The sequence below is a fragment of the Aotus nancymaae genome, unplaced genomic scaffold, assembly GCF_030222135.1.
Source record: "Aotus nancymaae isolate 86718 unplaced genomic scaffold, 86718_ANA_hifiasm-v0.15.2.pri h1tg000016l, whole genome shotgun sequence".
Taxonomy (NCBI): Eukaryota; Metazoa; Chordata; class Mammalia; order Primates; family Aotidae; genus Aotus; species Aotus nancymaae.
In genome coordinates this window covers 4799210-4814982 of record NW_026988428.1, presented here as the reverse complement: position 1 = coordinate 4814982, position 15773 = coordinate 4799210, and the positions used below count along the sequence as shown (strand labels likewise).

At 42.7% G+C, this 15773-nt stretch overlaps 1 protein-coding gene across 1 annotated transcript in view; it reads left to right on the top strand.

The window, feature by feature from the left end:
* Positions 1–15773, top strand: part of AMDHD1 (amidohydrolase domain containing 1) — a 31467-nt gene that overhangs the window by 13461 nt on the left and 2233 nt on the right. Inside the window, exons 5-9 of the mRNA XM_064376853.1 lie at positions 2610–2835; positions 4259–4383; positions 7974–8067; positions 8623–8783; positions 10079–11450. Coding sequence (XP_064232923.1) covers positions 2610–2835; positions 4259–4383; positions 7974–8067; positions 8623–8783; positions 10079–10166 — 694 coding nt within the window. The 3' untranslated portion in view covers positions 10167–11450. The remainder of the gene's footprint in view (positions 1–2609; positions 2836–4258; positions 4384–7973; positions 8068–8622; positions 8784–10078; positions 11451–15773) is intronic.

Genomic DNA, 15773 nt, shown 5'->3' with positions numbered 1-15773 from the left:
AGAAACATAAATATTTAATATTGCCAGTGATCTTTGTTGTAAGGTTTTAGCATTTATATTTCTGGAATTAGGCCAGGCACGGTGGCTCACACCTGTAATCCCGGCACTTTGGGAGGCCAAGGTGGGTGGATCACAAGGTCAGAAGATCAAGACCATGCTGGCCAACATGGGAAACCCTGTCTCTACTAAAAAAAAAAAAAAAAAAAAAATACAAGGCCGGGCGCGGGGGCTCATGCCTATAATCCCAGCACTTTGGGAGACCAAGGCGAGTGGATCACAAGGTCAAGAGATCGAGACCATCCTGGTCAACATGGTGAAACCCTGTCTCTACTAAAAATACAAAAATTAGCTGGCCATGGTGGCGCATGCCTATAGTCCCAGCTACTCGGGAGACTGAGGCAGGAGAATTGCTTGAACCCAGGAGGCAGCGGTTGCGGTAAGCCGAGATCCCTCCGTTGCACTCCAGCCTGGGTAACAAGAGTGAAACTCCATCTCGAAAAAAAAAAATACAAAAATTAGCTGGGCATGGTAGCATGTGCCTGTAATCCCAGCTACTCAGGAGGCTGAGGCAGGAGAATAGCTTGAACTAGGGAGTCAGTGAGCCAAGATTGCAACATTGCACTCTAGCCTGGTGACAGAGAAACACCTCATCTCAAAAAAAAAAAAAAGTTAATATATTTCTGGAATTATTAAAGCTTAAAATTTCACTGAGACTCTTGAGACATTCTCTATAGAAAACGATTTTTTTTTCAAACAGAATATAAAGTATATAATGGTCTGCTTTCTTTTTCAATAGAAAAGATAGTGTGACGTGGTGGAAAAGTCTCAGTTTGAAGTGATGCCAGATCTGGGTTTGAATCCAATTTGGCTACTTCCAGCTGGGTGATTTTGAGCTCATGACGTAAGTTTTCTGAACATGAATTACTCATCTGTGAAACAGAGCTAAATAGCACCCTATTCTATATGACTGTCTTGAGAATTAGAAATAACTTGTATAAGTGCCTGTCTCTTATAGTCCACCTCTACCCACCTACCCAAATGGTCTTGCTGAGAGCCTTCTGTGTGCCAAATACAGGGTTGAAGTTTCACAGAAATTTTCTCCATCTGCCAATGAGCCTCTGAGGTCTACATCTTGATTCCCACTGGTAAAGCCCGAGCTCAAATAACAGCTAAAGAGCATCTCCTAAGTTATATGGCCGCCATGTGGTAGAGCTCCATGTCTATCTGACTCTAAAAGCCCAGGCTTTTCTAACATATAACTACTGCAGAACTTTATTTTATCTATTCTTCTTTTAATTTTTTTTTTTTTTAGAGACAGGGCCCTGCTCTGTTGCCCATGCTGGAGTGCAGTGGTGCAATCATAGCTCACTGCAGCCTCAAACTCTTGGGCTCAAGCAATCCTGTTGCCTCAGCCTACCCAATTGCTGGGATTATAGATATGAGGTACCATGCCCGACTCTTCCAGAATTTTAGAGAATTTCAGAGCCTCCCACTATCTTCTTCCCCCATGTTCCCAGATGGTGAAGCAGAAAGCCTAAGGCAGGTGCTTTGGGAAACATTGTGGAGGAAGAAAAGGGTAGGGTGGTAGCTGGGCTCAGGTAAGGGGACCACAGGTGGGTTATCATGGGGAGTATCTAGGATGCCCTCTGAGTGTCCTTGACAGGAAGATTAAGCTTTTCTTTTTTTTTTTTTTTTTTGAGACGGAGTTTCGCTCTTGTTACCCAGGCTGGAGTGCAATGGCGCAATCTCGGCTCACCACAACCTCCGCCTCCTGGGTTCAGGCAATTCTCCTGCCTCAGCCTCCTGAGTAGCTGGGATTACAGGCACGTGCTACCATGCCCAGCTAATTTTTTGTATTTTTTTTAGTAGAGACGGGGTTTCACAATGTTGACCAGGATGGTCTCGATCTCTTGACCTCGTGATCCACCTGCCTCGGCCTCCCAAAGTGCTGGGATTACAGGCATGAGCCACCTCGCCCGACCAAGGTTTTCTTCTTTCTTTCTTTCTTTTTTTTTTTTTTAGACAGAATCTTGCTCTGTTGCCCAGACTGAAATGCAGTGGTTCAATCTCAGCTCATTGCAACCTCCACCTGCCTGGCTCAAGCAATTCTCCTGCCTAAGCCTCCCAAGTAACTGGGATTACAGGCACATGCCACCATGCCTCAATAATTTTTGTATTTTTAGTAGAGATGGAGTTTTGCCATGTTGGCCAGGCTGGTCTCAAACTCCTGACCTCAAGTGATCTGCCCACCTCGGGCTCCCAAAGTGCTGGATTATAGGCATGAGTCCTCTACACCTGGCCAAATGAAGCTTTTCAACCAGGTAGCCTTGCTGACATCCCCAAAGATAACACAGGGCTGCCGGAATGGATGAACCATTTGTCTCTGCGTATAGGGTCAGTGCATACAGAGCACTTGTCAGTACCTCCACTATGTAGACATGGCCCAGAGAGTGAAGAGCCCTGAGTTATAGCTTTGAGTCTTTCTCTACCTTTCTGAGGCTTGAGTTCATGTACCTATACTGCTCCTCAGGTTCTTCAAGTGCCAGATAACCTTACCTCTTTTGTTTCTTTTAATATTTGCCCATGGAAATCTCATTTTCTTCCCCCAGAGGAAAAACTGCTACTGAAGCTGCTGATGACATCATCAATAACCACCTCCCAAAGCTGAAGGAACTTAGCAGAAATGGGGAAATACATGTGGACAATATCGACGTATTTTGTGAGAAGGGTGTCTTTGATCTCGATTCCACCAGAAAGATTCTTCAAAGTGGAAAAGATATAGGGTTACAGATTAACTTCCATGGGGATGAACTCCACCCGATGAAGGCTGCTGAGGTGCGGTTGACCTTTAGTTCTTCCCTCGTCAACATCCGTTCTTGCACATTCATGTTATGGGAAACTTAGTTTGTTCAAAGCCCTCTGAAAAGATACTGAATGGGGAAATTTGTTTGAACAATGTACAGATTGGTCTGGCTGAGCCTTGAAACCCTGACTTCTATTAAAAACTTACTTTTTTGCTGATCATTTACTTTCATTATCATCTGCTGGTAACATTAGTATTAATAGAAAAAGAATTACCTCGGTGATCTCTTTTATTGAATTTCTTTCTTGAGACAGAGTTTTGCTTTTGTTGCCCAGGCCGGAGTGCAATGGCATGTTCTCGGCTCACTGCAACCTCCACCTCCCGGGTTCAAACGATTCTCCTGCCTCAGCCTCCCTAGTAACTGGGATTACAGGCATGCGCCAGCACGCCCCGCTAATTTTATATTTTTAGTAGAGACACTGTTTCTCCATGTTGGTCAGGCTGGTCTCAAACTCCCGACCTCAGGTGAACTGCCCGCCTTGGCCTCCCAAAGTGCTGGGATTACAGGCATGAGCCACCACGCCCGGCCTCTTTTACTAAATTTCTAATGTATTTTGCTTGGCACACAAAGCCACACTAGCACAGTATATTAATTTCACTTGCACCTTCTCGGATCTTTCTGTGGCAGCATCCACATCATTTTAGTGGAGCACACCACAAATAGCCACAGGATGATTTTCAAAGCCATATATCTTTGCTCAAACTCATTCACTTATTCATCCTTTCAACAAATATTTGAATGAATACTGTGTGCCAGACACTGTTCTAGCCATTCAGCATTCAGCAGTAAGACAAAGTCCCTGCAGTCATGAGTCTAGGCTTCTCTCTCTAAAGCCTCAGACCTAAATAAACAACTGCCTTTGGGGCATAAATACAGATACAGATAACCCCATGTGCACTCCTCTCAACTACGTTATATCCAACTTGATCTCTTAGTGTCGCTTCCAAGTCTCGTCCTATTTTCTGCTTCAGTGAATGACACCATCACCTGTCGGTTGCTTAAGTCAAAACCTTGGATATCATTTTGACTGCCACCTCCCCCTCACCTAACATATTTCATCCAACCACCAAGTCCTCCCAATTCTCCCAAATAGCTCTAGATCTCCTTCTCTCACCTCTGACCCATAAGATGCATGAAATTTTCTGTTTCACAAAATGTCTGAAAGTATTTGTGTTTAAGAATAGTTTTTGAAGCAGCACACCAGCTAATTTTCAGACGAATGCCCATTACAAACCTTTCACCCATTTGGGGGGATTGAGTTGACAACAGTTGGTTGGCAAGGAATCTTGACAGTAAAACGCTGTTTCTCTTTGTAGGAAAAACAATTTAAGGGAACTTCATCGATTCGTTGTTGCTGTTTGTTAAATCTTTCCCTCTCTGCCCATTCTCCTTAGCTTGGGGCTGAACTGGGAGCCCAGGCAATCAGCCACCTGGAAGAAGTGAGTGATGAAGGCATCGTTGCCATGGCAACGGCCAGGTGCTCTGCGGTCCTTCTGCCCACCACAGCCTACATGCTGAGGTAAGGTCATTTCTCACCCCAGACCCAAGAGCTGCAAGTACAAGCTGTGAAGACACAGACGTCCAAAGTGCCGGGACATTATTTCATTGCCCTTACAAATCCCTTAAAAATGCAGATGAAGAAAACTCAGCTCATGAAGATACCATGCTAAATTCATGTTCATAAATGAATTTCCCTGAGGAAGGAACTTAGAGCCAGATTGGCTTTGAGTAGGAGGATTATTGAGGATTATTATTCCTGGATTTTGGAATTTTCCAATTAAAAAGAATTACTGTGCATTACTTTTATAATTAGTAAATAATGAAATAGATGCTATACTTTTAAATATATACATAAGATGTTAAGGATATTTAGCAGTATTCAGAATCTGTATGAGCTCTTTTCTAAAAGGATGTTAGTGGGTACCATAATTGTCATAAATCTTCATAAATCCTGGGGGTGGTAGGAAAGAGGAGACATATATTTTGTAAAATCTCCCCAGATATTTTGCTGTGTGCTGGCTATGAATTGAATACCCTTAGTCCATCTGTTGCTCTAATTCTAACCGATATGAGATCTGAGGTCTTGTGACCCATTACTGTTGCTCTAAATCTAACTAGTATGAGATCTGAGGTCTTCTGACCCATTACTGTTGCTCTAATTCTAACCAGCATGAGATCTGAGGTCTTCTGACCCTTCCCACTGTTCTGCTTACTTACATGACAGCCCCCAAGTTTGTGATCTGTGAGGTCAACAGTCAAGAGGAAGTTTATCTTCTCTTAGGACTAGGTGCTTTCTGTGTAGCTAGAATACATGGTCTTTTGTATGGGGAGTCATTCTGCAGTTAAGACAGTGGTTCTCAACCCCAGGGTGATTTTGTCCCTCAGAGGACATTTGGCAGTGTCTGGAGACATTTTCAGTTATCACAACTAGGGGATGCTACTGGCATCTAGGGGGTAGAGGCCAAGATTGCTGCTAAACATTCCTCATTGCACAGAACAGCTACCCGCAACAAAGAATCATCCAGCCCAAGACATGAATTGTGCTGAGGTTAGGTAAGACCAGGCTCCGAGTACCTTTTAGAAGAGCGGAGAAGGGAATACTTCAGTGCTTTTCACAAATCCACTATGATTTTATACACACATGTAGGATATTATACATTTTTATTATTATTACTGTTCTCTTAATTTAAAGAGTAAACACAATGTAGACTACAATCAGGAAATAGCAATAACTGGTTTTGGTATGACCAATGTCTTATACATTTCCAGTGTCATCAATCTAAGTCATCAATAAATATTTAATTTGTTTAATTTTCTACCACCCAAGAAATAAGTTTTTTGGCTGGGTGTGGTAGCTCATGCCTATAATCCCAGCACTTTGGGAGGCCAAGGAGGGTGGATCACAAGGTTAGGAGATGGAGACCATCCTGGCTAACACAGTGAAACCCCATCTCTACTAAAAATACAAAAAAATTAGCCAGGCATGGTAGCACGCACCTGTAGTTTCAGCTACTTGGGAGGCTGAGGCAGGAGAATCTCTTGAACCTGGGAGATGGAGGTTGCAGTGAGCCGAGATGGTGCCACTGCACTCCAGCATGGGCAACAGAGCAAGACTCCATCTCCAATAAATAAATAAAAAAGGAAATGAAGGTTTTTTTTTTTTTTTTTTTTTTTTAAAAAAAGGCTTTCTTCGGCCAGGCATGGTGGCTCATGCCTGTAATCCCAACACTTTGGGAAGCTGAGGCGGGCAGATCACTTGAGGTCAAGAGTTTAAGACCAGCCTGGCCAACATGGTGAAACCCCGTCTCTACTAAAAATACAAAAATTAGCCATGTATGGTGGCACACGTCTGTAGTCCCAGCTACCGGGGAGGCTGAGACAGGAGAATCACTTGAACCCGGGAGGTGGAGGTTGCAGTGAGCCAAGATCATGCTACTGCACATCAGACTGGGCAACAGAGTGAGTGAGACTCCATTTCAAAAAAAAAAAATGCTTTCTTTAACTTGTCTTGAATCTCGCAACATGGAGCAAAATCCCAAGACTTTGTGGTACTGGAAGGCAATTCAGCATTTAAAGTCTGAACTTCGTTTCTATTGCCAACAGAGGCTGTCATCTGCCATTGCCACAGACAGGTTTAGCCTCCTGTTAGGACCACAAGGGAGTCAAAGTGAGGCCACACTCTTCTTGCTGACTTCTCGTTTCTGTATTTTTCTGATCTCTGCATCAGGAGAGACCAGCAAGGCCCCCTGCTCTCCCCCAAATTCTCTCTTGACTCTCATTTCCAGAATAACCATTGCCTTATGCTACTTAAGGGCTTGCTTTAATCATGTATTTTATGTTTATTTGCACGTAATATTTAAATGTATTCAGGGAATATATCTCCTTGGTTTTTATGCAGCACCTTTAATACTTTTACAGCCTCACTTTTTTCTTTTTCCGCTAAGTCTTTCTGGAAGGGGAGGAGGGCCATTCGAATGACTTACAGGGATCTTTGAAGCTGTACCTTTTCCTCACTTGCTGTCTCTGCTTCACTTACCTCCTCTCATACAGTGTTGAAAAACATTCCAAGTGGTCCTGCGAATGATCGATCACAGACTGGGAGTGATTCTAGGGTGAGAATCATCTCTGCTGGACTCTTTCCCTATTACAGCAGTTATTCCCAAGTTAAATCTGTCCTCATTGCTTTAATGAGCTTTTAGGCTTTTTCGTGTAACTTTTGAGATATGTCCTAAAGAATAAAGAATATTCACCAGGGAGGTCAGGGAGATGCCTAATCCAGGAAGAAGTCTAAATATTTTACACACTAAATTCTTGGGTCTTCAAGATATTAAAGGACCTACAAAGAGTGTGAGGCCAAAAAAAAAAAAAAAAGTGGGGTGGGGGAAGGGACAGATATGAATAGAAAATTACAAAATGGAAAATAATAAAAATAGCATATTATGGTGGGGCACAGTGGCTCATGCCTGTAATCACAGCACTTTGGGAGGCCAAGGTGGGTGGACCACCTAAGGTCTGGAATTCGAGACCAGCCTGGCCACCATGGTAAAACCCCGTCTCTACTAACAATACAAAAATTAGCTGAGTGTGGTGTCATGCACCTGCAATCCCAGCTACTTGGGAGGCTGAGGCAGGAGAATCTCTTGAACTCAGGAGGTGGAAGTTGGAATAAGCCAAGATCGCGCCACTGCATGCACTCCAGCCTGGGCGAGAGATGGAGATTCCATCCCAAAAAAAAAAGCATAATGTAACCTCATTTATTGTTTAATTTGGGAGTCACCAAAAAGCTTATTACATTTCAAAACCATTTGTGAGTTATATGTTCCTCCCTTTGCAAGAATGCCTTAAAATATAAATATGTAAAAAGATGCATGAGATAAACTATCATAATTAAATGTTAGTCATATCTAAGTAATTTCAAAAGCAGAATGATAACAATCAGGAGTCCTGGGATTATATGCGTAACTCCACCACTTATCATTTAGCCTTGAGTTTCTGCTGCTTCTTCCAAAATATGAAGGTGTTAACTGTCTCAAGGTCTCTTCTGTTCTGAACAGCTGTTGTACAAAAGTTCCAATTCTAGAGACTGACATATTTTCTTCCTCCCCTTAGACTGAAACAACCTCGAGCCAGAAAGATGTTAGATGAAGGAGTAATAGTTGCTCTGGGCAGTGACTTCAACCCCAATGCATATTGCTTTTCAATGGTAATTTTTTCTCCTGTGCCTTTCTGAGCAGAGTATCTACCAAGCATATAAATAATTGAAAAATATTTCACTGTCTATTAAAACGGTATAAAAGATCTAAAAATATTTTTCTGTGAAACAAGAGAAAACGGGGTAGACAGCATTGTAATTGGATTTTTCTGCCCCACATAAATGCCTGCAGGCATAGAGAGAGGAGAGAAGCTTCTTTGTGCATCATTTTCTGATTCAGCTTTGAGCACTGTGGTTTTATAGTAACCCGTTTCCTTTCCTCAGAGAATAGCATAAACTCCAAGAGGTCTTAGTTAGTAAGGTTGGAAGTGAACTTCACTGTGTGTAGTAAGTGGTCTTGAAAAGTTGTCAATAAATGTTAAATACGCAATCCCTATAATAAAGGAATCTTTTCCAAAGTATAAGAACCTTTATGTATCAACTTAGATTTTTCCCATTGCAACTGAGCTAATTCCTTCTGTACCTTGTTATGCTGTGTTGAGAAATGTTTTAAACTGCAGTTGCCATATGTCTCTTTTCTCCAATGCTTTTCTCTTCCTGCCTTAGCCAATGGTCATGCATCTGGCCTGTGTAAACATGAGAATGTCCATGACTGAGGCCTTGGCTGCTGCCACCATCAATGCAGCTTATGCACTGGGAAAGTCTCATACACACGGATCGTTGGAAGTTGGCAAACAGGGAGATCTCATTATCATCAATTCATCCCAGTGAGTGTGCTCCCAACTTAGCTCTTTTATATTATGCCCACGGTAGCATATAGATGAGGCCCAAATCCCTTTTCCACTAATTAATAGTGTCAGGCTCTGTCTGGACTCAGACACTACCCAGTCCCCTCTATCTTGATCCCTTTCCAATGAGCAAGTCTACTGATAGGTCCTAAACTACAGGGTAGACCGAGATTTCAAGATCTCGTCATCTGTCTTGTATCTTTCATAGATTTCCAGATTTCTGCTCTGTTTACCTGGACTTTGGCTGTATTGTGCCCTCTGGCATGTGTTTGTGTTTTTCTGCTTGGCTTCTGTTTTCGGCTTGCTTCCAGCTCTGGCTTGTCACCCTGGTTCTGATTCGTTCTCTCTCTGATTGCTCATGCTGACCGGATCCCAAAAGCTTAAACTTAGTTTTCCTGTTCCTGGTGGCTTATCACTCACTCACCCACAGTCTGTTGCCACCTGGGCCTCTAGTGTGATAATTTGGGTCTGTATTAGTCTGTTCTTGTGCTACTAATAAAGACATACCTGAGACTGCACAATTTATAAAAGAAAGAGGTTTAACTGGCTCACAGTTCTACTTGGCTGGGGAGGCCTCACAATCATGGCAGAAAGCAAAGGAGGAGCAATGTCATGTCTTACGTGGCGGCAGGCAAGACAGCATGCTCAGGGTAACTCCCATTTATAAACACATCAAATCTTGTGAGACTTAATTCACATCACCAGAACAGCATGGGAAAGAACCACCCCCATGATTCAATTAACTCCCACCAGGTCCCTCCCACAATGTGGGAATTATGGGAGCCGAATTATGGGACATAGCAGCCAAAACATGATATGGTTTCAAAATGAGATTTGGGTGGGGACATAGCAGCCAAAACCATATCAGGGTCTTACTGTTCTAAATCTACAAGTTGTAAATCCTATGGCTACTTGACTCTTATCAGCCCATTGTAGCCCTTGGACCTCATGTCCTCCAGAGAGAGCTGCTTTAGAATTCTCTCCATGATGAGAAACCATTCCCTGTATTGAATATAATGCTGATGGTGACATTTATGTATCATTTAATGAAGCAAATGTTTTAAGATCAAGTACTTAAATGATATTATTAAACAATGTTTGATTTACCATAGACCAGTTAGTTATATACTCTTTTTTAGAAAGCCCAAATACCATCGGCTGGGTGTAAATAAATGTGTAGGGAATGCATTTTAAAATTAGCATTTATTGATAAAGTGATAATTTTTACTCGCACACATTGAAGTAATATTTGTTTTTGTTTTTGTTTTTTTTAGATGGGAGCATTTGATTTACCAGTTTGGAGGCCATTACGAATTAATTGAATATGTTATAGCTAAAGGAAAAGTCATCTATAAAACATGATAGATTTGAAAAGAAAAGACTTTTTGACTATATGAAATAAGTCAATATAGTTACATTAAAAGTTAACAGCTTAGTATTTACCAGAATTATATCACTTAAACCTAAATGTACTTCAATGTCTTTTTAAGTCACTCAAAAAACCCAACGGATAGATTTATTTTCATTTAACACATGCATTTGACATATAAACAGGTAAACCTATTATGATTAAAATCACAAAACATCCAATTATTTCACAAATATTGGTTACAAATATTATGTAGATTAATATGATGGGATATCACAAAAATGCCTTTGTGGGGAAAAATAGGCTTGGCTTAAAATTTCCATCTTGTGTCTGTATTTAACATTCCAGTTTTTAAACTATATTTGGTGAACATTGAGGGACAGAAAGAAATCTAAGTGATATGCCCCAATGAAGCTAAAATATAGCCTTCTGTTAAGCAAATAGTATTTCCTTTCCCCAAGTAGTTTATTTTCTAGATGCTTTTCAAATGAGTGTTAGTTCCACTCATCCCATGAACTCAAGCAACACAAGACTATATCCTTCTATTGAAGAAACAAGAAGGTGAAGCACATCTGATTTCTCAACTAGGAGGCACTCACTTTAAACAAATAGCATTCATGCCTTTTTTGATTGAAGGTTGAAGAAGACATCCACCCCAAACTGCCTTAGTTCTCCCAGGCCCGTACACTATAAGCCCATGCAACTCAGGGGAGTTTGCTAGAAATGCAGAACCTCTGGCTGGACCCAGACCTGCTGAGTCGAATCTGTGTTCTAATAAGCCCCAGGTGATTCATGTGCACATTAAGTCTGAGCAGCTCTGAATTCTAAGCCCTAGTCACACCAATCCTCACACTGTTCCTTATGGGACAGTGAGCTGCTCAGGGCCTTGAGCGCAGTTCCCTCTGCCCAGAATGCTTTCCTTCCCTTCCTGACATGGGAAATTGGAGTTGGTCGCCCTCCCCACATTTGCTCATTCTATGATAACCTTTATAGCATTGTAATGTTACTGTCTTTTCCACTTGGTTGCAAGTTAGTAGACAGCAGGGACTTCATTGTGTCGCCAGAATCTACTAAGGTGACCGATTCCTAGCAGATGATGAATGAATGAATTAATGAATGACTGTACAAACATACAAATAGTCACACTGAAAATTACTTATCAAAATACACTGCTGAGCAGACCAACCCAGGGTGCAGTACTAAGCAAAATACTTCTTCTGTGGATTGGAAAGAGCATATGAATTCCTTAACAGAATGCCAAAGAATGATGCTCACGGGTGAGTAAAACCAAAGAAGTAATTCCAAGCTGAGGGGTGGGGAAGGGGGCTGCCATTTCAGCTTTATAGGTTGGGTAGGATTTTGATGGAATGTCAAGAAGTGTTCAGAAGATGGGTGTTAAACATGTGCTCTGAATGAAGAGCCCCCCCAAAACAGGCTTTGTGTGAGCAACATGGCTGTTTATTCACCTGGGTGCAGGCAGGCTGAGTCTGAAAAGAGTCAGCCAAGGGTGGTGGGATAGGAGTTGGTTTTATAGGTTTGGGGTAGGCAGTGGAAAGTTACAGAAATTACAGTTTAGGGTGGTTTTTGCAAGATGGGAGGGGCTTGTAGGGTCTGGAGTCATGAGGTTGACCAAGGTTGGTTACAAAGTCCAATTGCCTTATCAGTTGAGGCAGGAATAAGGAACAATAGAAGACTGTCTCAAGTTAATTAGGCACTGCAGGGGTTGATCATTCTTCCCCTTTTCGTGGTCTTCCAGTTACTTCAGACTTTCTAGTTCTAGGAACTCATCTGGAGTGTCCATGCAGGTCACAGAAGTTACCATGACATCCATGGTGCCATCAGTCAGCCTAAAAGACCTTACAATGGGCAATGGGTCTAAAGTTAGGTCAGGTCGGATTTCCATAGCTTTGAACATCAGGCTTATAGCTGGAGTTTCATTCTTAAGGCAAGGGGAAGCCATTGCAAGTTTTTAAACAGGACAGGACCAGGACAAGAGTGCCATAGGAAGATGAATTTGGCTTTAGTGTAGATAGTAGGCACTGAGATGTTTGTGATGTGAATAGACTCTGACAAGATACCTACAAAGCTGACCAAGTCCTTTGGTGGAGACACCAGGAGGTGTCAGATGCTCAGAGTCAGGTGGAAGGCTCTTGCATCAAGCTTTCTTTTCTCCTTTCTTTTAAACCTTTCAAAATTATTGTTGCCCCCACAGGAGAAAAATTACATTTCTCCTTAGGAAGTAAGATTTTGTCAGGTAGGGTTGAGCTTTGAAAAACCACAAGTCACTATAATGTGTAAGTTTCATTTTTGCTTTTGTTTTGCCTCCCAAGAACCAATTTTTGCCCCCTTACGGATGCTATCATCCATGTTGAATTGAAGACTCATGCAATTCAATGCTGTGAGAAACAAACAATGCAGGGAATACCGTATGCTGAAGCAGACACAAACCTGGGCTTTAATGTCATCTCGAGCTCTTTATCTTTCTGTAAAATGTAGAGGCTAGACCCCCTCCACCTCTGAAATTGTTTCTAAACTGAACCCTGCCTTCAGGGAGTTTACAATCCGTTCAGGGCAGTAAGATGGACATTAAATAGTAGAATCAGTGTCAGATAGTATTAACAGCCTGCTCTCTTAAAAGAATAACACTCTAGTGAAACGTGAATTTTCTTTTTTTTTTCTTTTTTGAGACGGAGTTTCGCTCTCGTTACCCAGGCTGGAGTGCAATGGTGCGATCTCGGCTCACCGCAACCTCCGCCTCCTGGGTTCAGGCAATTCTCCTGCCTCAGCCTCCCGAGTAGCTGGGAGAATTTTCTAATTTAAAATAGTTTTGCCAGGTTTTCCCCAAAGCATGAGTATCTTGGTCTTTATAATAGTAAGCAGTAGAAGGGTAAAGCCAATGTCAGCTTCTTGGAGAGTTTTTTTTTTTTTTTTTTTCTGATGGGAAGTTATTCCAAAATATGAGGCCATGTTATTTTCCAAGTGGTTCTACCAAAGCTACTGTAGACATTGGGCACCTGGCACCCAGGTGGTAGAAGCTGCTCATGTACCCTCCAGATCTCAGAGGCGCCCTGTGTGGCTGGAGCTTTGCGTCTTCTGCTGTACCTTTAGCAGGAGTTGTCATGCTCTCCATGGCCTGACCCCTAACTACTTCCCAGCCTCTCTGCAATCCTTCTACAAGGGATTATTATTTGTTTACGTCTATAGCTCACTGCTTGGGCAATAAACTAGGAGTGCAAGGACCAGGGACATCTTGGTTACCATTTATTTAATGATAGAAATTGACCAGGCTGGGCATGGTGGCTCACACCTGTAATCCCAGCACTTTGGGAGGCTGAGACAGGTAGATCATGAGGTCAAGAGATCAAGACCATCCTGGCCAACTTTGTGAAACCCCATCTCTACTAAAACATTAAAAAAAATTAGCTGGGTGTGGTGGAGAGCGTCTGTAGTCCCAGCTAATCGAGAGGCCGAGGCAGGAGAATTGCTTGAACCCTGGAGGCGTTTGAACCCAAGCAAGAGAGCAAGACTCCATTAAAAAAAAAATTGAGGCCGGGTGCGGTGGCTCACGCCTGTAATCCCAGCACTTTGGGAGGCCGAGGCGGGTGGATCACGAGGTCAAAGAGATTGAGACCATCCTGGTCAACATGGTGAAACCCCGTCTCTACTAAAAATACAAAAAATTAGCTGGGCATGGTGGCGCGTGCCTGTAATCCCAGCTACTTGGGAGGCTGAGGCAGGAGAATTGCCTGAACCCAGGAGGCGGAGGTTGTGGTGAGCCGAGATTGCACCATTGCACTCCAGCCTGGGTAACAAGAGCGAAACTCCGTCTCAAAAAAATAAAAAAAAAATAAAAATAAATTGCCCAAACATAGAAGTGATTTCTAGGCATGAGTGTTTTCTGGCACTGACATTTAGCTTACATTTCTACCTTTTTCTCCCTTGTCTCTCTGACTCCCATCCTGCAAATCCCAGCTCAGTCACCTGTTCCAGGAGGCCTCCCTGATGATCCAGTAACACTGCAATTGTTCTCCCTTCCTTGAGGATATATGCTTGGCACATTAATTGTCATATTATGTCCCCAATTCGATGGAAAGTCCTTGAATACAGGACTGCATGTGATAGTTGATACACCACAGCCTGGATGTAACACCTCACAAATACAGTGACTAGAACGCTAATGGCTGTATCAAAAATCTGACTGAAATTGGCTTTAAAAAATAAGGAAGTTGACCAGGCACGGTGGCTCCTGCCTCTAATCCCAGCACTCTGGGAGGCCGAGGTGGGTGGATCTCTTGAGCGCAAGTGTTTGAGACCAGCCTGGGCAACCTAAAAAGTACAAAAAATTAGCCAGGCATGATGGTATATGCCTGTAGTCCCAGCTACTCAGGAGGCTGAGATGGGAGGATCACTTGATCCTGGGAGGCAGAAGTTGCAGTGAGCCGAGATCCCGCCACTGTACTCCAGCCTGGGCGATGGCCAGATCCCATCTCAAAATAATAATAATAATAAGGAAGCGTATTAGCTCGCCATTGGAAATTCAGAGGTAGTGCAGGCTCCAGGACTGGTTTATCCAGCAGCTAAGTGATATGGAAGGCCTGGATTCCTTCCCTCCCTCTGTTCTGCCATCCAGTTAACATCATCCCAAGGCTGGATTCTGCCCTGGGTCTGGTTGGCTGTCAACAGCCATAGGCGCTTTTTGCATCATCATTCAGGTCAAGCAGGAGGTGGAGAAAGATGACTTCCCATGCCTCACAGGAGAGAAAACACTTTCTCAGAAGCTTCCAGTAAATCTCTTCACTGTCTCATTGACCCAAATTGCAATCTCAGCCCTTTCTTGAACTATTCATTAAGTTCAAGGGAATGGGGCTCTCTTTAGACTAATGAAGTCTACCCTCTGGGCTGAAACTAATGTTCTCCAACTTATTTTTTGGTATATTTTCACTGTTTACATTTAATAATACTGTAAACAAAAGTAAGCAAAAAGGCAAAATGGGCTGGGAACGGTGGCTCACACCTGTAATTTCAGCAGTTTGGGAGGCCAAGGCAGGCGGATCACCTGAGGTCAGTTTGAGACCAGTCTGACCAATATGGCAAAATCCTGTCTCTACTAAAAATACAAAAATTAGTTGGGCATGATGGTGCACACCTGTAATTCCAGTTACTCGGGAGGCTGAGCAGGAGAATCGCTTGAACCCAGGATACAGAGATTGAAGTGAGCTGAAATAGCAGCACTGCATGCCAGCCTGGGTGACAGAGCGAGACTCTGTCTCAAAAAAAAAAAAATGCAAAATGATCATGCCATTTACAAGATAACTATGAAGTGTAATAAAAAGCAATCCAGTGACCAGATCTAAAAATCAGACACAGGTTTAAAGCAATATAAAATATATCTTTTTTTGAATTTTTCAGGTTGTGATGGGATTTTTCTTTTCTTTTGAGATGAAGTCTCACTCTGTTGCCCAGGCTGGAGTGCAGTGGCTCAATCTTGGCTCACTGCTATCTCTGTCGCCCGGATTCAAGTAATCCTCCTGCTTCAGCCTCCTGAATAGCTGGGATTACAGGCTTGCCACCATGCCCAGCTAATTTTTGTATGTTTAGTA